The sequence below is a fragment of the Epinephelus fuscoguttatus genome, linkage group LG12, assembly GCF_011397635.1.
Source record: "Epinephelus fuscoguttatus linkage group LG12, E.fuscoguttatus.final_Chr_v1".
NCBI classification, from domain to species: domain Eukaryota; kingdom Metazoa; phylum Chordata; class Actinopteri; order Perciformes; family Serranidae; genus Epinephelus; species Epinephelus fuscoguttatus.
Genome location: NC_064763.1, coordinates 16,433,854 through 16,459,032, shown reverse-complemented (window position 1 = coordinate 16,459,032; position 25,179 = coordinate 16,433,854). Strand labels below are relative to the sequence as shown.

The window sequence follows — 25,179 nt, the reverse complement described above, 5'->3', positions numbered from 1 at the left end:
CTGAGTTGTTTGGGGCCAAGAACAATAACTTCAGTTTTGTCTGAATTTAACATCAGGAAATTGGTGCTCATCCAGGTTTTTATGTCTTTAAGGCAATTATGAAGTTTAGTTAATTGATTACTTTCTTCTGGCTTCATAGATAAATACAGCTGTGTATCATCCACGTAACAATGGGAATTTACAGAGTGATTTCTAATGATGTTACCTAAAGGAAGCATATATAGAGTAAATAGGATTGGTCTGAGCACAGAACCTTGCGGAACACCAAAACAAACTTTAGTACGTAAGGATGATTCATTATGAACGTGAACAAACAGAAAACGATCAGATAAATAAGATTTAAACCAGCTTAGCGCAGAACCTTTTAGGCCAATTAAGTGTTCCAGTCTCTGTAGCAGAATTTGATGGTCAATAGTGTCAAACACCGCACTAAGATCTAATAAAACAAGTACAGAGACGAGTCCTTTGTCTGAAGCAATCAGAAGGTCATTTGTAATTTTAACTAGTGCTATCTCAGTGCTATGATGCACTCTAAATCCTGACTGAAATTCCTCAAATAAATTATCATGGAGAAAATCACACAGCTGGTCTGTGACTACTTTCTCAAGGATCTTTGAAAGAAAGGGAAGATTAGATATTGGTCTATAGTTGGCTAACACCTCTGGATCCAGGGTGGGCTTTTTTAGAAGAGGTTTAATTACAGCTACCTTAAAAGACTGCAGTACATAGCCTGTTAATAAGGATATATTGCTCATATGTAATATATGAGTGTTAACTGAAGGTAAGACCTCCTAAAGTAGCCTAGTTGGGATGGGGTCTAAGAGACACGTTGATGATTTAGATGAAGAAATCACTGCAGTCAATTCTTGAAGAGAAATTGGGGAGAATCAATCTAAATATGTATTAGGTCTTACAGCTGTGTTTGTGTCTTGCTAAAACTGCCACATGAGAAGATGATAAGATGGCCATGTTACTCAGACCGGTTGTCAGAGTTTCAGCAGATTGGTTTGATTTTCCATATTCTTGCCCTGCTGTTAAAAGTTGGCTTGGAGGTGAAATGTTGCCCTCTGTTAGATTGGAGCATGTGGCCAGGTATTACAACTTTAAGGCCACTCAATGTCTCAGCACACACTACTGTTTCTGACAATAGTCTGCTTCCACTGTTGTTGCAACATTTTTAAGGAGGGCCTTTCCCTTTTTGACATGACAAAGCCAAGCCCATAAAGACTGGCTTGCAGTGAGCCTTGACCTTAGCCTTGTTTAGTGCCCTTTAGAGAAACCAGAACGCAGACAGTGAGCAAGGTCTTAGAAGTCAACATCAGTGCTGGAGCTCACTAATGCTCTTGTGGCTGAATGGGGGAAATCTCTGCAACTGGGTTCAAAAATCTTGTGATAAGCAACTTCAGGAGAACAGATAGTAGCATGTGAATGCCCGTGGTTTTGAAATGAGATGTTCAACAATACTTAGCTTTGTAGTGGTAACGTGTCCATATTATTTCGGCCACATAGTATTGATTTGGTTTTACTAGCGGAATTTTTGAGGTATCTGTCTCTAACAGTTCTGCCTCCACCCTCAAATGGAGGTGGTTGCACCTACCTGAATGGCTAGATTCCATAAGAGGTACATATTTATACATATATGTATATATATATATATATATATGTATGTGTATATATATATATATATATATATATATATATATATATATATATATATATATATATATGTTGAATGAACAACCTTTTAAAATATACAGATCACGTTTTTGCGATATGAGATCATCAATCAAAAGCTGATTTTTTAAATTACATCTAAACTGTTTCCAAAAGGCTTCAAAGTCCTGGCTTTCCAGACAGAACAACAGATCATTTTTACCCTCAACAACATTAATCCTACCAACAACAGGCTAATGGGGGTTGGCTCATTTAGCTAACAGAGCTAAATGAACTCATTGGTTGCACTGCTCTTGAAGCCAGCACACATCCATCACATGAAGAAAAGCTTCATAACAGCTCCAAGACACAATCTCAGTAATGCTAGCCATATGTCAGCCTTCATTCAGTGTTCATTTAATACATATCTTATCCCTAAATGGGAACTCCATTTGGCAGAATATTGTGGCAATTAATTTAGTGAATATTTAAATTTGAAGATAAAATCCGGGATAATTGCGGGTTCTGTTTGGAAACACATGCCAAGCAGCATGTGAATGTCATCAAGATGGCCCCATTTTTCTTCCACACCCATTTTGTTCTTTGTCATGCCGTGGCTTTGACATTGAAACGTGGGTGAGAAAATCACTTGTCTTCCCGTCAACTGTTTGATACACTTAAAGGAAATCAGTACGACACTGGAACAAAAGCTGTTTTTGTGAAATCACCCGGTGTATTTTAACTTTCAAGCAGCCAAACTGAGTGTTCTTTCCTCGCCACCTCAGGATAATTGCAACTCCAACATGGACAATGTTTTGAATCCTTTGTATGTATCTGCTTTTGTTTATTTCTTTTTATTTTTCTACCATTTATTTTTTTCTGTAAAAGCCTTTTGGTGCTTCGCAGTGACCAGGTTGCTTGTAGATCTGCGACACATACCATGTAACCATGGAAACAGGGGTTCCAGTCCAGTATGTGGCATGTCATCCCCTTTCTCTCTTGACCTTTCCTGCCATCTAATAAAAGCTAAATGTCCAACATACCTTGTAAATTCCAAAATATATACTGTGCTGTCAGAGTATGTGCAGTTGACTATCCTCACCCACCACCCACAGCACTTAACCCTTCACCAGGTCCAGAGAAACCATTAAAGGGAACATGAGATTGTTGTTATTGTCATTGTAATTACACATTCTGTCAAACGTCATTGATTCTTTGTTGATTCTCGGCTTATTTTAATCAGACGAATTTCTGTTTTATTAATGACAATGAAATATGAATTGTAGTCTTTTATGTCTTTGTATTTTTATATTTCACCCTCATTATCAGTACCCATGTCGCTAAGAGGCTTTAATCAGTTTTGATCAGTGTAGTTGCATCTGCACCAGTCAGTCTTCACTTCCTGTTCACAAGAGGTTCTTTGGCTTGTCAATGGTTTAAAGGGGAATAAGTTAGGAGTACTATTCAGCCTGTGAAAAGTTGTGAAATGTTGTCAGGTGCTCTGAAGGAGCTTTGACAAATCTGACAAAACTAACTGTGGTGACGTCATCCGGTTATCTCAGTCTGGGCTCGGAGATTAAAGCATCCATAAAAGAAATTATTCTGAAAATAACGTGAAAGGGCATGCCGGTAGTGATGAACTTAAGGAGAATTATCTGCATCTCCCATTAGCTTTACAGAGCTCTGTATTTTGTTTCTTTCCATTATTTATCCATCCTCCCCACAATAACTGTTCTGGTTCACTTTGACCGCTCTTGTAGCGTCTTTTTCGGCCACAGCAAGAAGCAGTTTTCATTGCGAAAAGCTCTGAAAAGACACTGTTCAGTCACGAGTATTTATTGGCACCAGCTCCATTCGGCAGTGGTAGAAATAAGACACCCATGTGGATGCACTAACTTTTTTTACTAGAGGGCTTGCTGCCAAAAAGGGATTTCATGGTCAAGTTTAAGTAAAAAGTTTTGGTTTGGGTTGAAATGAATAGATCTCAGTCAGATAGGGCTTTTTGGGAGCAAGCCAGCAGTGGATGAGGTACCTGAAAGCAACTTGAGTAAAAGTACAGATATCTTACCAGAAAATGACTTTAGTAGAAGTTATAGTCACTTATTAGAATATTACTTGAGAAATGTAAAGTATCTGATATTTACTGTACTTAAGTATCAAAAGTAGTTTTAAGTAGAATTGGCCAACATGATTTTCATATTTTGCACAATGAGTGAATATAACACACTGAAGTACTGTATTTCATGTCTCCATCTGATGGTGGGCTAACACAATATGAGTACATGCACAATATGATTTTAATTCCACCACAGAAGAGACTTGATAATCACTAAAATTAGATTGGGAAAAAGTGGATATATCGATAGCAGTATTGGTTATCAGCCAAATGAGTTGTTGAATATCAGCATATCAGATATTGGAAAAAAAAATCCAGTGTCGTGCATCCCTATTCATTATATTAAATGAAATTAAGTGGTAAAAGTAAATGCTGGTGATAAAAAAAGCAAGTGGTCAGAATTATCAAGCATAATTATCAAGCGTCAGATATTATCAAGTTTATGTCTTCTTAACATGTACACCACCTTTAAATATAGTGTATTAAAATATTACACGTAAAGAAAAACAAGGCCTTTTTTTCACAACTTAAAGGATTTAAAGAAAACCTTTGACTATCCAGGGCTGACATACTACAGTGAAGCAGTTACCATGATGTCATAAAGCTTTATCTCCTTGAACGTTCCTTGACCTTTATGCTGTGGGACACCATTCTCAGCTTCCATCAAGTCTGTCTCATTGCTAAGAGGAATGTAGTGGCTAGCATGTAGCATCTAATCTGACATACAGCCTGGGCTGCAGCTTTGGGCGCACTTGTTTGCACTCACCCTTACATGATTAACCTATGATCTAATTTTCATGCTCGGACCACTGATTCAACAAACCTTTCAATTTAATTTTGTGGTAACGAAGTGACGAAAATGCTTGGGGGAAATGTATTGGAGTAAAAGTATGCATTTTATTTAAGACATGTAGTGGAGTGAAAGTAAAAGTTGACAGAAATACAAAAACTCAAACAAGGTACAGATACACTCAAAAAATACTTGACCATTGTAATAAAGTATTATTACTTTGTTACATTACACCACTCGAGAAAGCCTACGAGGAAAACTTCTCCAATGTGCACTAATTGTCACCCCTGTTCTGGCATGATACAGTGACGCACCACCACAAAATACCGTCGGTATCTGCGCAAGCGGTGTTCAAACAATCATTCATAATTAGTCGGCACTGAGTTTTAATGAGGGACTAAATAAGTAACATATGAAAAAGGAGTAATCACCATTTTTCACTGGGTTCTATGCTGCTTTGTGCCATTTACTTACCTGTTTTCCGACGCATCCTTGATGTCAAGGGTGACTCACTAGAGAACAAAAACAGAAAGGCATACATTTCCTGCCTTTAAAAAGTTGCATATATGTGCTATTTTTTGTCAGAAAAGGGTATTACAGACTAGAAGCATTTAGATATTTCCCTCACAAGTTGGTAAAACAACTAAAGCCATGAGCGAATATTGAAGTTACATTTACCAGGTGGCCAGAAACAAGACTCTAAACGAATTTTGAACCATAACTGCTGCATGTGTGAATAAGCAAAAAGGTGACAACATGTGAGGTTGTGTTAACAACATGTTTCCATTGCACCCAAGGACTGAAAAAAAAACCCCACAAAGTCTGTGCTACAATCTGGAGTCATGGAGCTGGACAGATATGGATATTTATTAGGCAGGATTGGTCTTTCAAATTATGCTATGGAGTTGCATCATGGGAAGCGTAGAATTGTAGGATCCAGTCTTTTGGGATCTTGACAAATAGCAAGGACCAAAAGTCCGGATATCTTCACCTCTGTCTCTTCTAAGTCCCCTAACTTTGTGGAAGTTAAACACTAAATTCCTGGAGTGCCCATTCAAGGGGTCATGTGTAAATAATGAGCCGATGATGTAATGGCAGTAAATCTGTTTGAGCAGTCCGACTGCTTGAGATGGAATGAAATGATGGCTCAAGTTCCATACAGGATTATATGAATAAATGTGTTTAACCGCTATCACAGCAGAATGTGGATGAACAGAGAATAGTCACATCATAATAAAAGGAAAGCATTACTTGCTTGAAGTACAGAAGCCGCTGCAGCCTTTCCTGGAGCCATTTGGAAAATGAATTCAGCTAATGTTATGGAATAAATGTGTGGCAGCTCCTTAGGTGTCCTCACCTTTATTAACTTAGCCAGTCTTTCACTCTGCATCATGTGATCAGTACATGACCGAATGCAGGAAGCACTTGCACTTGTCCTGATCATCTGTCTCCACCCAGGCAATCTGCTGGCACCAGGGAAGATGCCACAGCGCATTAGCAGCAGTGTGACGGCATGTGGCGGCTCAGTGTGTGAAAGCCCTCCTCAGCAAGCCCCCACAGGGCCACTGATACCCAGAGCTGCTAACAGCTTTTGACTTGCAATTAGCCGGCCAAGTTTATCAGCGGCAATAGCCGCAGGAGCTGAAGCGGCACTGCAGCTAGGGCACCTTTTCAGTGTGTGTGTGTGTGTGTGGCTTTAGGGAAGGGAGTATGTGTCAGGCAGATGTTCTCGACTCTACATACAGCCAGCCGTGCTGTGATTAATCAAGGTGGCTGGGGTCATTGTGTTGAATAACTTCTTCTTCCGTCTTTTGTAACTCACTTCACACAGATAAGACCACACATGAGCAGACAGAACAATAACACACAAAAACTGGATACTGTGGTAGCCCATAAGGTCAAACCCTGCACAAAATTGCATTAACTGAACCAGAGGGAAAGACTGTCATCTTAAGAAGTCCATCTACCCACCCACCCCCCTTCCCTCCACTCTGGCCTGTCTGCATGGAGGGGGAATTATATTACCCAGACCTCCTCCCAGTTATGATGAATCCTCAGCCCTGAGAAGACTGGCCAGCCCGACCTCCATTTGCGGGAGATTAGATCCTCTGATTACAATGCCAGCTACCTCCCACCACTAGATAAATCTTCGATGGGAGCCCAAAAGCAAAGCCCTCCAGTTCCATTGCAGTTAATAATTTAGTGTTAGAGGGGGACAAGTATTTATGATAATTCAAATGGAGCTGGAGATTTTTGTCGAGATGGGAACGCTAAAGAATGGTTTTAAGTTAAAAATGGCATTTGCTAGGGCTTAAATTTAGAATTTCCATATATTGAATTCACGCTCGGTGTCAGTGCCGTGTCACAAATGATATCATATTACATGAGTGTCTTGTGAAAGGAGAAATGTGCATTTATTAATGGTTGATGTAGGTGTTAAGGACCAAAGTTCATGTGAAATGTCACACTGTTGTCAGGCTTCATATTAAATGAATTACGTGTTTGCCTAAAAGCTTTTGTTGGCATATCATGCGTCTGTATAATTGTTCATAGATCATTATGCTGAGAAGGGGCAGGAGAGGTGGTGGGGTTAGGACGTGGTTTGCATGCCTAATTTGCACTGTACATGCTTAACAAACGCTGTTACTTAGAAGCACTAATTTGACTGTATAAAAGATGCAAATTAGATCAGAGCACAGCCCACAGCCACTAAGCATTGTTTACAGCAGCGGTTCTCAGCACTCTGCCATCAAGACCAGAGATCGGCTGTTTTTTGTTTTTGTTTTAATTCTGACCAAACACAGCAGCAGCTGATTTTCACTGATTCGTTCCACGTCTCCGGTTAAAGCTGCCGAAATCAGCTGCTGTAGTGTTTGGATGGAATAAAAACCTGCAGAGTCAGTGGCACACGGCTGAGAAGCACTGTGTGCTAAATATTAACATACAGCCTCATTTTAAAGGTCCAGTGTGCAGCATTTAGGGGCAGGAATGATATGTAATATTCATAGCTATGTTTTCCTCAATGTATAATCACCTGAAAATAGGAATGGTTGTGTTTTTGTTACCTTAGAGTTAGTTGTTTATATCTACATACAGTACGGAGCAGGTCCTCAGTGCCAGACTGAGGTGGACTGAGGTGTCCGAGGCAAGACAAACAATAATAAAGTAATAAAGAAAATAAAGAAAAATAAAGAATTGTTGTGTTTAAGTTAACTCAGAATGAGCTTGGCACACAGCAGAAGTTTCAGTTGGTTGCAGTCTGCAACCTAACCACCAGATGCCACTAAATCAAACTCAGTAGACCTTTGAATGTTTTTTGTTTTGTTTTTTTAAGTTTTTGAGGTGGGTTGGATGAGGTTGTGGAGATGCCCTAGCCAGCCGTCTATGCTGCCTGTAGGAAGAGCTGCCACTGTGAAGCTGGATTTATATTTGTGGGTCAACTCTATGCAGACCCTACGCTGTAGCCTACACAAGTGGCCTACGTTGTTGTGAGCATTTATACTTGTGCAGTGGTGTGTATGTGTCACTCTGCATTTAAACCTCCACAACACTAGTCGGAGGCAGAGTTTCTGTGAAGTGCTGTAAAGTTTAGTTGATTCAAAACACACATTAAACACACATTAAACATGGCTTAATAGAGACAGTTTCAAACACAAGTACACAAATCGGCTTCTCTATAACTCACAGCATTCACAGACAAGGACTTGTGTTTATCTGGACACATTTCCACACAAGTACAACATGCTAATGTTTTTAGCACAAGCCTATGGCATTTTACAACGTATAGATTAACCCAGCAACTAACAGACTTTTCCTCCACTCATGAAGCCAGGGACAACAGCAACATTTAACAAAATGATACATAATTTGGCTCCATTTTAACTCACAAGGTTCACCGACAAAATAACTGTCTTATACTAAACATGTTTTCCAAACAAACATGAGTTTTTCAGATGTCAGGGACAGATATCTCAAAAACCTAAAGCCACTTATGATACTTCTATGGGGGTTTTGTTTTTTTGGAGTGAACTGATTTTTTAAGACAAAATGAAAGTATCAGCAGAGATGTTTTATGTGCTCTGAACTTTCACATCCCATTCAGATATCTGAGAGATCCTTGCTGTGTATTTGCTCTGCTGAAAGTGTCAACCTTGAAATGCTCCGTGATAAATTGTGGCACCGACAGCTGCATCCATACTGTGCTGTATATCATCACATATCACTTAGATCTTCTGCCACCGACGTGACCATTACCATATAGATGGTCTCTGACTTCTGACCCTGATCTGTCCTAGGTGTCCATGAATTGCGACTACGTGTTTGTCAACGGGAAAGAGACGCGGGGATCCATGAACGCCAGGGTGATCTTCAGCTACGAGCACCTGAGCGCACCGCTGGAGCTGACCGTCTGGGTGCCCAAACTTCCCCTGCAGGTGGAACTTTCTGACAACAATCTCAGCTTCATCAAAGGCTGGAGGGTTCCCATTCTCCCAGACAGAAGGTGAGGCTCAAATTAAAGCATGCACAGTGCCGTAGGCAGTATGGACAAATGCTCAGGGTGCCGTCATCCATGGGGGCGCCACAAATGGGAGAAGAAAAAATCAAATATTTATCTTTTACGATTTTATTTTTTTACTACTATTATTTGAAATATTACATAAGGCCACAACGTCATAACTACACAGCAAAGCCTACTAAATAACAGAGAGGCCTTTTTTTTCATCATTTTGACTTGATAACGATACAGCTTGTTTCGGGGTTCACGTGATATCGGATAACTCGCCCCCCTCCCCAGCTCGTTACACTTCACCTGCTCTCTGGGGGAGATGGGCGAGTTATCCGACATCACGTGAACCCTGAAACAAGCTGTATCGTTATTAAGTCAAAGTGACAAAAGCTCTCTGGAGCCCACTCAGCTACCATGACACTACTGAGAGGACTGGATGTGGAGAGAAGGAACATGAAATCAGCAGGAGAGCTGGTTAGGTTAGCTGTTAGCAGTTAGCGGCTAGTTATCATTACCTCTAAGCAGCTGGTGGCCGCTGCGAACAGATTTACCTTATGAAGTGTTCAAGCTCTACTCAGTAAAAAATGAGTATGGGGTGAAGGTAAATTATAACGTTCTCATGATGTGTTCAGTGTCATCTTGTAAACTGTAGCTTTTGGTGAGAAATTTGAATAAATCCAGCTGTTTGAAGGAGAAATGTGTTGATGTTTTCACAGCACTATAAAAAAGATACTAGAGAGGGAAGGAATGGATGAGTGAATGAATGAACAAATGAATTGTTTATTTTTGTGTCTTGCCGTTTCAACACAGCTCACCCCTTATGGGATTATTCACATACATTAACAGAAACACATTATTCTAGTCATCACGCTGACACAAAACACTTCAACACAAAACACTGGCATAACAAGGTGAATACCTTGTACAAATGAAAAGTAAACCAAATACACAAATAACTGTTCAGAATAAAGAGTGTAGGAGGACTGACAGGAAAGACAAGACTGAAAAAGAAAGAAAGAAAGACAGAAAGAAAGACAGAAAGAAAGAAATAGGGGTATATTCATATATTATTTTATTGTTGTAAGTTAATTTGTTGTTCTCTTTTTATTGTTTATTGATTTACATGATTATTAAACACAAGTACATGTCACTGAAAATAAGCACATGACTGTTGGGCTGCAGCAAACGACATGTTATTTTAAGGGTTGTGGGGGGGCCGGCACCGGAGGGAGGCTTGCCTGGGACACCACATGTGCTAGTACCGCCACTGAGCGGAGCATCGGTGGCTTAGTGGTAGAGCGGGCGCCCCATGTACAAGGCTCTTGCCACAGCGGTCCGAGTTCAACTCCAGCCTGTGGCCCTTTGCTGCATGTCACTCCCTCTCTCTCTCTCCCCCCTTTACGCTTGTCTGTCCTGTCAAATAAAGGCTAAAAATGCCCAAAAAAAAATCTTAAAAAAAAAAAAAAAAAAAAAGAACTGCCACTGAGCACGCATGCAGTGTTACAGGAAAATGACAGTCTCATGCAACCTGGGTCTTATTTTAATGGCTTTGTCCTTCATTCCCATCTGTAATTATAGCATTGTACTCACCAAGGTAGCTGCTGACATTTGGAAGCATGGTGCTAAAGACAAGGAAGGAAACTTGAGATCAGACAGGTTGTTATTTAGAAGAAAAAATAAAGCAGAACTGTAATTATCATAACTGTCATCAAAGCTCACAGAATTACTTCCTGCCTCAACTTTGACCTGCAATGATAAGCGTAGTCATGTGCAAACAGTCTCTCGTGTGTTATGTTGGATTATAGTGCTAACTTTCTATTTTTTTGCTCGACATGGTTTAGATGATCTGGGTAGGAGACCTATTCCTTCATATTTCTCAATCAGTCATTAAGACTGAAGACCGCAGTGTGACCAGGACATATGAACCACCCAATCCCAATCCAAGTCCCTATGGACTGAGCTACTGTCACCCTTTTCATGGTGATACTCCTGCTTCTCTAAACTGGGGTTGTACCAGCCACCTACTGTAGGTAATACACTGACTATGGATAAGAATCCCTTATACAACCCCGCTTCAAAAATCCAAACTAAGCCTTTCAGTTACTTTTATTATCATCAGTGTTTTAACCGAAGTCACTGCTTTTTGCTAACAGCTGCGTGGGTGTTTTCATTTCAAAGCGCAGATGGAGTCGACCTTTTAATGTTAAGTTTAACCTTGATGGAAACTCTGGAGCGCTGTACATTACATACATTAGTGCTTCTCAAGAGAGCATTCTTTTTCTTATCTACTCTATGGTAAAAGCCAACAAAGCCACAGAGCAAAAGATGCAGAATTTCTTGTCTTCTTGTCTTTTACACATGATTACCAGAGGACTCACTGGACTCCAAAGAGCATTCTTAAACACTAGAAACTAAAAAGCAGTCTTCTCCCTGTTCTCCAGGATTTTATGTGTAGTTGCTTGTTTTGCTCCAATTAGATGCTGCGGCAGGCTCAGGTACGCCGCAGAGCTGTACCCTGCGAAATGAGGCTCTCAAGTGCAAATTGATCTACGAGGTTGTCATGTTTGTGTCATAACTATCTGAACCCATTTTATACAACAAGTCAAAGACACAGACTTAATTTGACTTTGGGTGAGTACACAGAAAGCTTTTCACAATGGATATTGGCTGTACTTTCACATGGATTATGTTTTTGGACTAACAAGCAGGTAATTTGGGGTGTTACTCAGGACTCTGAATAATAACTGTTGTTGTAGCTGCACTTCACACTGCTGATGCAGTAGTACGGCTATGCAGTACATAAATCTGTGGCTATTTTTATATTTTAGGTATATAGACTAAATCTGCTCACACTTTTCAGTGTGATGATGGAGTTCACCGCACTTCTACAGTTCTTATGTTTATATCGTCATCATTGTAAGGAATCAAGACCAAGCTTGGCCCTCATGTCAATATTATACAGCAGAACCTTTTGTCGATAGAAGGAATCCAGCAGGCAATAAAAAATGAATGAGCTGTTAGAAATATAAGAGCATTAGATGTGGGGAAAAAAAGACACCAGCGGGAGATTACGGGTGCTCGAGCCTGGACCCCGATGAAAAGTGTGGTCTGAGGTTAAGGAACCTGGGCTCATTAAAATATTCCAGCATTCTTGTCATGCATGGAGTGGTAACAAACAGGCCCACAACCCTTCATTTAGGAAATGTTTAATGGGAGCATTAACACTCACGCGGGTGGCTGCTGTCGTCGCTGCGGGAGTACATCACAGTAGACCAAATCCATTTCTACCCAACCTGAATACAAATGGCATGTTTAAGGAGTTGTTTGAAGAATTAAGGTATTTCAAATGACCTAGAATGCTTGGAAAACATCTTGCATAGCCTCATTTTTCAAAGATCCCCAATGGGCTATAATGTGCTATAGATGGTGTATTATTTTGACGTATAAAATGTGTCTTAAATTCCCACTTTAGCACCATTCATTCATTTTTCTTTTTTGTAAAAGGCCTGGCCTATTAAAGTAGAACTCTGCAGATGACGAATCATATATGGGCTTTTATCAGATTTGTGAGATGTTCAGACCTCGTTATTTTGAATGGTGTTTGCCATTGGTCCAGCGTTTACTGGGCCCCAGGGTTTGCCGGCAGTCTCATATGGTATAACTCATGTATAACGATATTTTCTTTGTTATTAACATTTCCCGAATAACAATTGTTGGAATGGTTGTTTCAAGCAAATTGGTGTGCTTTAAAGTTTCTTTCTCTAAAGTATGTTTCTCTGCAATTCTTCCAACCCATTTTCTATGCACATAACTTCCCCTGTGCCTTCATGAAAACAATAATCAAAGACCCCTTGTGAGCTATTTTAGGTTGCTATGATTGCCACACAGCCAGGCCAGAGAATTCATCTCGCTGCAGGTGAAGCATTTCTTTCTTGCATGCTGTCATTTGGATTTACTGAGGGAATGTAATTTCCTTTACTTTTCCCTGTAGTTCTTTGCAGCATCAGGCACCAACAGACAAAGGCAGCTCCCATTATTCTCGCTGGTACCACATGCAGACTTCTGAAGCAGCTGATACTGACTAGACTGGCCTTCCCACAGGACTCTTTGTGTTTTCACTGATATTTCTAGTGGTGGTGTTGGACGTATCTTTTGATATATGTGATATAGCATTATTCTTTTTCTTCTGCTGCCTGATCCATAGCTGTAGCATTATCACAGCAGGCTGGCTTCACTTGGTGCTATGTAAAGGTGAAATACAAGGTATTTTTACATCACAAAGTAATTACCACTTTCATTTTAGACTTCGGTGTAGCTTGCAGTGATACCTTCTGTTTACCTCTCAGGAAATAGATCAGTTCCTGCTTATGTTTGCACCTCTTGTTTGATTGATTCAGTAGCATGGGTTTTGTTTTGAATACAGCCTACATCTCATTCCGGGGCAATTGTGCTTGTTGTCAAAGTGTTGATGCTGAAGATATCCATGAGTCACCAAGTCTGGAAAAGTACAGCCCCCCACAAAAAATCATATATTCAGCACATTTATCACAAGTCAGATTCACACACAGGCATGTGGTTTTGCACATATATGTACAAAAATACAGGAACAAGAAATTAAAAGTTAAAATACTGTGCAGGAGAGGTACCTCCCAACAATCAAACATAAAAAGTAAAAGTCAAAATCAGAAGATTGCAGAATTAAATAGAGTTCCAAACTAAAAAGTCTTGCAAAATTGTTAGAGATGTATAATTTACAACAACAAAAATACAAACAATATACAAATGAATCAATGAAGAGTCTTTGCAAGTTAGTTTTCAGATATTTTTTGAATAGCAATAATGCAGATGATGATTGTAGAGGTGGAAGAAGGTTTTTCCAAATTTGCCGACTTTAAAGGATGCCTTTGTTTGTTGGTTTCTGACGCCACAAGCCACTGCCCAAGCGCCGGATTTTGACAATTTCGGAGTGAGACTCTGGCAAGTCATAAGTGAGATGTACATATTTATACATGAATACAGAAGTCTGGTATACGTTCACATTAAAATTGATAAATGAATTGATATTTTCTGAAAAGAGAAGCAGATGATTCACATTTTTTAGCAAAGCTAGGGTCTCTCAAAAATTCCTTTTGAATTAGAAAAGTCTTATTGGGATGAGTGGGACATGTGGCAGCCCATGCCGTATTACAATACATTAAATGAGGGTAAATTAAGTTGTAATAAAATGTTAAAATACAGGAATGAACGACCAGTGAACAAACTCTCCATAAGATACCAGTTGACTTCATAGTTGTTGTTTTTTTACAGGCAAGTTAAATATGGTATATCCAAGGTAGTTTTTCACCTACTATGACCCCTGGAAATTTATTGAAGGAACCTGAGTTATTTCGATGTTGTCTATGAAAATTTTGGCTTTATCTTTGTTATATTTTTTATTTTTGTTTCCAAATATCATGAAGCTCGATTTTTCTATATTGAGAGTTTGTTCATCTGAAACCATTTAAAAATAGATGATAGCTCTCCATTTGCCTCTTGAATGATAAAAAAGGCAGTGCCTTTTGGAAGACGCTAAGTAGGTCATTTATGTAAATCAAGAACAAAAGAGGTCCAAGGATGGAGCCCTGAGGTACTCCACAAGGTAGCTTAACTCTATTTGAATCATACCTGTCAATAAAGACATACTGTTCTCTGTCCGTTAAATAATCGAGCAGTCATTTTAAAGCAACAACATGAAAGCCATATTTCTGTAATTTTGCAGTAAAGATGTTGTGATTAACAGCGTCAAAAGGCTTTGACAAGTCTACGGAAATGCCGAGACAGATTTTCTTGTCGTCTAGGGCTGTTTTCAGATATTGCTCAAATTGAATGTGAGGCGTCAAATGTGAAATCATAAATTTCTTGTGTTGACAAAAGTAACCCAATGAAGGTTGACTCACGTGCTTGTTCTGGAGCTTTCAACTGTATCACTCCATCCTCATCAGTAGATTTAGAGAACTCAGTTGCCATGAAAATGTAGTTGTTTCCATGATTCTGTATACGTCTAGGGCTGTGTGCGGAATAATCGCTATTCCCTAATCTGTATTCCCCTATATAAGAGAATCTATGAAGTCTCTAATTAGTTGTAACCCACTTAAATAAATGTGGTGAATTACAAGGGCGAAGGTTTCATTTCAACACTAGTGGGGACACTTATTAAGAAGGGAGTTTGGGCTTTGTCCCCCCCCAGGAAATTTTAAGAGGCAAACACTTAATTTCCTGCTTTGTGGTGATTTTTTTATGCACCAATCTATAATGGAAATGTCTTTATTAATGTAAAAACAATACAAACAGACAACAGCTGACGATTCATTGTCTATATACTGTATATTATAGAATAAGATGCAGTGAGGCTCTCAGTCATTTTGTATAGCTTTCGACTGTTTTTCTCAACTGTTCAAAACTTTCTGCACGTTTAAAACATATACCACATATCTGTGTTCTCTGAGGAGTGGAGAATAAAGTTATATTTGAGGAAAAAAATTGTTGTAATATAACAAAAATAAATAATTTAATGAGAATAAAGTCATAATGTTTCAAGAAAAAATGCTACCTCTTCGAAAGTCCGCTGTGCATTATGTTATTGCTCTGCTGATATTGTAGTATCCCCTTCATATCATCTGACAGACACGGAACCGCCTTTGGGACTCTCTTTTAATGTAGTAAAGTTAAATCATCAGAAGTGAAACACTGAAACAAAATGAAAACAATTCTGATCAGGCCTAATGATGAGATGTCTGCCTTCTCTTGAATTAGATGGCACTCTGTTTGTGGTGCTTAAAGTGCCAAAAAATATATCTAAAAAAAGTTAACAGCAATGTCTCTTTCCAGAAATCATGACCCATTTACTCAAAATAATCCACAGGCCTCATGAGCTGTTTCATGAAGGAACTATTTTCTGTCCACCAAACTACATCTGTCAGCTGTATCACCACGCAGAAGGAAGCGTGCATCTACTCATGAATAAGAGGATGAAGTGTATTTTGAAAACAGACAATGCATGTAACAGGCAGAACTTGACACGGCGTCCGAGAACGTCAACAACCAACGCACCCAGGGTACCTTTCATGTCATGTCTGGACATGGAGGGTTCATGACCAGATGTCAATATGTGACGAGGTATGCGTTAAACGGACAGGCAGCAACAGGATTTACGAGAAATCATCTTAATTTTTGGAAGGCCCTGTAGCACTGGCAGGAAATATCAGGATCCATTTGTGTTGACCTTGGTCTTGTTTGTTTACAGTCATTATAGTGTGTTGCGATAATGAATTAGCTGATGTTTGCAAAGACCTTACAATGCACTGTAAATAAAACCTCAAAGTAAGAACTCTGTTACAAAATAAAGCAGCTTGTTAGTCATCTCAAACACACTCCCCTAACACCAAATGGTGATGATTATCTGCATCAGACTTTCCTAAGCTGCTTCATTTTGTGATTGTTAGACTGAATTATTGTCTTTTCATTAACTCCCGTCAATCCCCCATCGCTCAGTCTCCTGCTTATTTTCCTCCTCTCACAGGCGCTCGGACTCTCCTTTGTACAACCTCTAACCTCCCACACTCCTTCCCTTGCCTCCTTTTATTTTCCTTTCCGTTGCAGCCTTTCCATCCTACATCCCCTCACTTCTGCAACGTGACACATTCTGAACCTTCATGCGCAGCAAGGTCTCTTGGCCTGCAGTGGGCCTTTGCTACAGTGCAGTAGAATTGCTCACTGGCTGCATTATCCAGCAACATGCTCTAAAAAAGGAAAGGAAGTGTAATCGGGCGGGCAGCCCGTGTGCACTGAAGCTTCAGCTTGTACGGTTGTATCAGAGACTCTAATAAGAACGGACAATATTCTTCTTGGGGAGAAAAAATATCAACCTTATTTTCAGGTACAGACTCAGGAAGGTAAACTTTCACTGACCTGAGCCAAGAGTTGTGAAACTCCTTGACAGAGACAGAGAGAGTCTTACTGTCTCATTGGGTTTTTCTCCGTCTTTAACTGAATGAGTAACTGAGTGTGCAGTCTCAGCGTCTGCTGTTAACTCACTTACCTAAGTACAACAGCAACTACATGACCTGAAGATAACACTGTCAGTCTCCAACACACAGAGGGCCGCAGTATGAAGTCCAGATGTCAGCCGGGCCAGAGAACTAATATTAAAAGGAAGAAAAATGCACTGTACCTAAAATCAGTTTAGGGTTCTAGTTTCCCAGTTTAGTGTCTTCTTATTACCTTTTAAGATGATTAAAAAAACATCAGGCGATTGCTCTTGATTAGGTTATCTGGTTTTGAGTTATTAAGGTACTCAAAATTAAGTTACGCATCATTTTTAAATTGGAGGTCACAGAAAACATTAAAAAACTTAATGGTCAGGATTGATGCAGCAGTGGACTGGATATCTGGACTGTTATGGTATGTTTCTTTTCCTGGAAAGTCAGAATTTCCAAGTTCCCTTCTCTTTGTGCACAGCTGTCGTAAATAAATTGACTATTTTTGCATTGATCTCAGCCTGTGGACCTTTTTCTGTGGCGGTCCAACCCAGTTGCATTGGTGTGCGTGTATCTCCTCATCGGTCCTCTCTTGATTGTCTCATGTACCAACGCACCCAAGACAAACTTTTTTGTTGCCTGCACAATTGTTGGCGCAGTTTCACAGCAGCCCTGAGACTTTGCAGCAAGTTACCAGTTGGAATTTTAACTGGAACGCCCCCTGAAGTCGGATTTCCGCCTCGTAAAGTCGGAGGAACCTCCCCAACCCTGAACTCAAAACTCCAAAGTTGCGGCTCGGTGCATCAACAGCAGTGAAAGCTATAGTAATGCACTGTTTACTGTCTCTTCTGTCTTTTAAATAAGTTATAGACACAGCACACAGCACAACTTCTATCTGTGGACATGTTGCTACAGTGTTTGTATTCACAAAAAAACAGCTTGATGCATTGTTAACTACTGGCATTGCTAACAATGTCAAACCTAGCTTGAAGTGGCATTGCTAATAACATCTCAGTTTTTCGAGTTGTTGTACTAAAACTTGTGTTTGACGTCATTCCCAGCTCCAATTTGCAACGTCCAAGGTAAATGGAACACAGCATTAGGTCCTATTGTGTGTACTTTGTGTGACATTGTGCAAATTGAGAAAAAGCATGTTGGCCGGTTCTAATATTTAATTTTAAAGCCGGTATCTGCGGAAACAGATGACATGTTGATATTATCATGCATCCCTAATTTAAAACAATTTACTAAAATATCCGCAAGGCAATGTTGTTTAATTGTATTTTTTTAGCCCTTGTTCTCTGAATCTGAATATGTGATGAAGAACTTTTTTAATCTCTTCATTTTCTCTTTTTTAATTCTTTTAACATTAAAAAAACTCCAGTAGATGAAGAAAACATGCAAATACTAGACAGATAAAGCCCAGAGTGAAGTGCCACCGCTAATGACTGCTCATTAAATGAGTTTTATTTTCAGCAGTTTGGTTAAAGTGTTTTTTTCAGGTTTGTTCTGCTGGTCCTAATTTCATGATAAATTACTATCGTTTTCCTCTGGTTCTTTTACTCTAATTTCACTTCCCATGAATAAAAATGCACCAAATGGTCAAGTCTCAACCAGAATGATGCATACTAAATTTTTTAACAATTCTGCTAATGGTTTGTTTTTTTATTTCTTAATTTAAAAAAAAAAAAAAAACGTAAAGGCCATGCATGCGACAGGTATGCAACTTTAAAGGCTTGTACAAACTTAAAGGGGATCTGTGATGCTTTTCCATATTTTGTGTCTTATACATAGTGTTACAATGAAGGATGTTCATAGTAAACGTTACCACAGTTTCAAATAATGAGGTAAATGTATGTAGAAGTAATCCCTAAAGGCAGACTGTTCTGAATATTCAGTTTTGACAGACGTAGCATACACTGCCACATGTAGCTCAAGCTAATGTTAGGAAAACATGTAATTTTGGTTGCCAGTGTTGTAAATTTCGCTCTGATTTCAGATAATATTCGTGCTGGAACATGTCAGTCGTGTTTTGAAGCATTTATTGATGATTTTAATGATAGAAAGTGCTGCTATTCTGCGTTACAGTCATTCCCCTGCACCAACCACACTACAAATGTACACATAGCTACATGTAGCTACATGCTAATGTCAGGGAAACATGTAATCATGGTTTCCAGGAGTGTAAATTTCTCCCCGATTTCAGATCATATTCCTGCTGGAACATGTCAGTTTTGTCAGTTTTGTTTAGAAACTTTTATTGGTGATTTTTCATAGTAAAAATTGCAGGTATTCGCTGTTACAGTCATTCCCGGGCTGCAGTGACAGTGCAGAGCCGCCATAAATGAAAGACCTGGAAATGTCAAACAATCAAAGCAGACTGTGCTTTTTCAGCAGGGAAGCTTTCTCGTCTTCCAGCCACTCAAAGCGCTTTCACACTACACATCACATTAACCCATTCACACAGTGGTAGCTTAGACTATCATACAAGGTGCCACCTGCTACTCAGTAACCATTCACACACTCTCACACACCAATGGAACAGCCATCGGGAGCTTTTTGGGGTTCAGTATCCCACCCAAGGATATTTTGACATGCCGACTGGGGGAGCTGGGCATTGAATTACCGATCATCTGGTTAGTGGACGACCCGCTCTACCTCTGAGCCACAGCCGCCCCCAAGCATGTAAACATGTTCTAGTAGAAAGTATGAACCTAAAAATGAGCGTAGGTCCTCTTTAATATTTGAGATAGAATCCACATGCAAGATTATTGTAACCTGCAAATGTCTAATTTACTACAGGAAGATCAGGTTGTTGCATCTACATGCTATTTTTGTTTTGTTGTTATGTTTTGTTGTTGTGGTTATTGTTTTACTGACTGCATACATGCAGTTTGTACTAATGCTATGCATCATTGTGCTGACTAATGTAATGTCCGTAGCTTTTTACCTGTCAAGACGATATTTTCCATAGCATTGAATTCACCACATTGTTGTGAAAGAGCTTTGCATTTTTTATTAATTTCAAAGTAACACATTCAACCAACCATAGACACACCGAGGTGACCCGAGCTTAATCAGAGCGAAAGAGGTTCATGAGGGTACGTTAAAGTTGCTTGAATGAACAGCTACATGTAGGTACCTCCAATGATCCATGAGAGCCTTATGGGGGGGTATTTTATTCCTATACATCACATAACCTGCCAGTGCCAAGTTATAAGCAGAGCAGAGTGCTGAAGTACAGCTGGGAAGGATGAGGTGTGGAGAGGAGGCATGCTAAGATGAATTAATAATCAAGCCCAGTAGGTGGGACAGGTGGAGAGGTGCACGCAACAATGCATCTGGATGTTGAAGGAGTGTATTCTAAGCGGTTATGAGACCTCGGGACAGAAGTGTTTAGCCTAATAATCAGACCAGTTCGTTGAATCAGTGGGTGGGATATACACTTTGTCAGTGGCTGACAACCCTGCTGCCTCTCCTGAATCTCAAGTCGTTCATATAGTTAAGTCAAAGCTAAGATTAAGCAGAAGAGTGCTTTTTAAGGAGGAACTGGCAGACTGTCAAGTGTGCTGAGCGAAGTTGGGTAACTCATACATCTTGTTGTAGAGCAGATTGTGCTCAGTGGGGGATGCACCTGGCATGTTTAACCCCGCTGCCCAGGGCTCCTGTGAAATAAGAAGGGCATCGGTCCAAAACTCTGCTTTCTGGTGCCTATCATTCCCTCCCTCCTGGCCCTGAGGATCTTTTTCCTCATCGCTGTTACATCAGAACAGATAATATGATGGATTCGTGTGGAGTGGTGCCGAGTTTCTCATCACAGTTATGATGTCAAATTACAAAATGAGTAGAGACCCTTAAGAACAGACGGCACACATTGAGACGTAGCATCATGCCACAGTGCTGAGCATAATTTAGCAGCAGCTGCTCGGTTTAGAGAAGTGACTGGTTGTGATTGGTGACGGCTTTAAGTTTTTAATGTTTCATGAGGAGTTCTTAATCTTTTCAGTGGCCATTTCCAGATGAATTTGGGCAGATTCTGGGAGCTGAGTTTTCCACCTCAGTTTCTTTGTTGCAGGGAACTCACAGCTGCCTAAAATTGGCACCCACGCCGTTGATGGGTGGGTTAGAATAGCACTTACTTTATTAAATTCATCCTTGACACCATATAGAGGAATGTTTAATGCATTTTTTCTCTTTATCACAATAATTTTTCCCCTTTTCTCTCCATCTTAGGAGCACCAGGGACAGCGACGCAGACGATGAGGACGATGAGCGCCGTGTGAGCCGAGGCTGCACCCTGCAGTACCAGCGGGCCCTGGTTAAGGTGCTTACCCAATTCCACACCACCTCCACCGAGGGCACCGACCAGGTCATCACCATGCTGGGGCCCGACTGGCAGGTGGATGTCACAGACCTGGTCCAGGACTCGTTGAAGGTGGCCGACCCAAGGATAGCCGAGTTGGTGGACAGGACGGTGTTGGTGGGCCTGGAGCTGGGATCCACCGTGCTGAAGGTAAACACACCGCCTTCTACACCTCAGTGCAGAGAATTCACATAAATCCGCAGTGAAAAATTAAGTGCCTTGTGATGACAAATGATATGACTGAGTGAGAAGCCTGAAAGCGGGCATGGTGTTCCTGGAATGTGCACCGCAGCTACCACACGCACACACACAAACTGAAGGTGGAGTTAAAGAGATGAGGAAGGAAGATTTAAAAGTTAGAGCTCATCACTCTCTCAGAGTTTACAGATGCTGTTTGCCGGGGCTAAAGAAGCTGGTTTCTTTTTTAGATTGCTTATGCATTGATTAAAGCTATACCATGCAGGTTGTCCCTAAACAAGACGAGGTTACAATCTGATATACGGCTGGACCATGTAAATAACCGTGGCCTTTGATTTGAAACAGGAAGTGGCAGCATTAAACTCAGACAGCAGAAGGGACCTTCTTTCTCTGGAGCTGTACTCACTGATCATTTAACACAGGCATGTCCAAAGTCTGAGCCAGGGGCCAATCATGGCCTGCGGACCAATTTTAAACAGCTTGCGGCTTGTCGTTCAAACTACACTATATGTGGCCCCACACATTATTGGTATTCAGGCAAGCTCACTTCGCATCTTTTCCATTCACCTCTCGATGGCAGGACTGTCACACAGTTTGCAGACATGCACGAAGTAGGAATTACACAGGTGGGACTAATGTGTCTCCAGATGGTAAATGAGCAAACAAACAGTTACCTAGCAACAGACATATCCTGCTAGGTAGCAGACGTGGCCACAGTAAAGTAGGAGTGTAAGAAAACATTGATACACTTGAACTTGTGAAATTATGTTTTGTGACACAGTGTTTTTGGGGACCAAGCAGTGAGGCGACAAGTACACAGGAGTTGTTGAGAATTGTTTGTTTCATTTGCACAGGATTCTTTATATTCTAATAACCCATATGATGCGTGAAGCAGCTGGACCTCAGGTATTTTGACTTGTCTTATCTGGCCCCCATTCAAGGAGGTTTGGACACCCCTGATTTTAACACAACCCTCCCCTCCTTAGCAAAAGTTTGATTTGTAGTTGAAGCCAACACAAGTGGTCTACGTCATTTTGAGCATTTATACCATAGATCAGTGGTTCCCAACTGGTCCAGGCATTAGTTCAAGATCCACACAGTTTAATATATTCAACATCATACTTGTGTTTGGACATGTCGTCCAGTTAGTTTACTGCCTCTGTCAAGTAGCTGCCCATTAGCCACTCACTCCACAGAAGGAAATAGCACTTCAGAGTAAAAGCTCTGTACCGGAAATTCACCGTACTTCAAAGTAAAGTTTGTATTTTAACAAACTTGACAGGTATGGAAGTCACCTGTGGTCCATTCAGAATGGACCCGCGAACCACTGCCATAGGTGTATAAGGTTAATAATTCACACTCATGACATTAATAATAATGTGTCACTCTGCAATAATACATAAATAAAATAAATAGATAAAAGCTAGTTTCTGTGAAGTGCTGTAGAGTTTAATTTGTTTCAGCTAACTTACCTAAAGAAACCTAAGTAGAAGTAAGTACAAAATCTATCTCCATTTTAATGCACAAGGTTCACAGGCAAATGTCTTTTGCTGGACACATATTCCCCAAAAATCCAACATGCTAACATTACTAGCATAAGCCTATGGCATTTAACATTGCATTAATTAGCATAGCGGCTAGCGGTCTTTTCCTCTACTCATGAAGCCAGGGACAACAGCAACATTCAGCAAAGGTAACCTTATAAAATTCGGCTCCATTTGAACTCACAAGGTTCACAGACAAAACAACTGCCTTATACTAGACACTGTTTCTCCACATATACAACATGCTAACATTATTAGCATAAGCCTATGACAGTTCCCGTTGCATAAATTAACCTAGTAGCTAGCAGACTTTCCACCACCCATATGAAGCCAGGATAAATCACACACACTTCAAATGCTATTTTGTGGAGGCTTTATTGTCTTCACAATGAAAGTAAATAAAAGCTTTGTTTCCACTGAGGTAAATGATTTCAGTTTACAAAAATAAACAGGAAGTCTGTGTTGCAGCAGCGCTGTCAGCACCTATTCATAGATTGATAGATACTTTATTGTCCTCATGGGGAAATTTGACTTGGACTCCCATCAGCACACGTGGACACACACCACCAGCAAACAAGAAGACATTCAGATAAAAAAGAGCACATAAAAATACAAAAACATAACCAACAGATAAATAGACACCCTGAGGCATCAATCAGTCAGTCAGTTTTGCTGTACAGCCTCTGTAACCTCTGCTTATTTTGGCTACTGTTAAAAATACCAACTGATACAGGCACCAAAGAGTTCTTAAACCGATTGAGTTTGCACCGCTGAGCTCTGTATCCTCTGCCTGGGAGTAACAACTCATACTGAGACTGCAGGATATGGGATGGATCACAAAGGATCCTCTCTACCTGTTAAAGTACGCACTGGTTAAAGAGAGACTGGAGGTTATGATGATCTGTCTTACCAATGATTTCCATCACAGTCTGAAACAGATGTGATAACTTTTTGATGATACAGGAAGGCTATACCTGATCACACTCTCAGAACAGCCTGATTAAACAGAAACGAGCAACAGCCAATGGGGAAAGACTGACACTCACATCATCAATCACTTTGACCAGCGGTTTAACCTCAATACTTAATCTCTCATGGGCAGACTTTCGTGTTTCTAGGGCTGGCCTTGCATTCTGTGGTCTGCCAAAATCAACGTATAAACTCATTCAGGAGTAATCCCTCTCAACCATCACTTATGACCCACTAGCAGTGTGTGGAGGTGTATTTATCTGCAGAAACTCTGCCCTATGCCTATATTTTCTTATTTTCTTCTTAAGTTCTGGACTTTGCCGGACACACCGTGCAGGTGAAATCAGGACTTTATTCAAAGGCGGCAACCAGGTGGCAGACTCTGAGCAGTGCCATCTGGTGGCACTTTTTACATTATTACAACCATATTTCAGCTGGCACATGAACAGCCACAGCAACTGAAGTAATAATGATAAAAATAGGAATTTGAAAGACGACCAGCAATGACTGGTCATGGATGAACATGTAGTCTGTCGTGTCTGTTGGCCAAACCACAACAAGATTTTATGACTCCATAAATGCCTAATCTGACATAGTGACTGTCGGAATGGAAAAAAATGTCATGTAGTCTGAACCTTGCATAAGAAAATCTTTGAAACAGTACCAGTTCACTTTCACTTCTGTGTGAAATGCTATTTACAAACAGTAGCTGACAGTTCCTGCTTAGCTTTAAAATGCAGGTCTTGTACAAAATTATATTATTTTGGTAGTTTTGGTGATCATTTTTATTGGCTATGATAATACTTTATTCACAACCACTTGTTTAATTTCTTTTTGCCATTTTGAAAATTATAACTTGAGAAGTACAATGTTATGAAAAGCATCTGGAGTGACAGCCTAAACTGTGAACAGAACACCAAAGTTGTAATTAACAAGATGCATCCTTAAAGTTTCACAATCTGTTTGTCCCTTCCATCTTTCTCTGTCACCTTTTGTCTGTTATAAAACAACAACCTCTCGGCCT

At 40.1% G+C, this 25,179-nt stretch overlaps 1 protein-coding gene across 2 annotated transcripts in view; it reads left to right on the top strand.

Annotated features, from left to right (window-relative positions):
• Positions 1 to 25,179, top strand: part of tmem132e (transmembrane protein 132E) — a 556,143-nt gene that overhangs the window by 502,020 nt on the left and 28,944 nt on the right. For both annotated transcript variants that reach the window (XM_049591246.1, XM_049591245.1), the window contains exons 6-7: positions 8,855 to 9,060; positions 21,315 to 21,594. In XM_049591246.1, the coding sequence (XP_049447203.1) occupies positions 8,855 to 9,060; positions 21,315 to 21,594 (486 nt within the window). The remainder of the gene's footprint in view (positions 1 to 8,854; positions 9,061 to 21,314; positions 21,595 to 25,179) is intronic.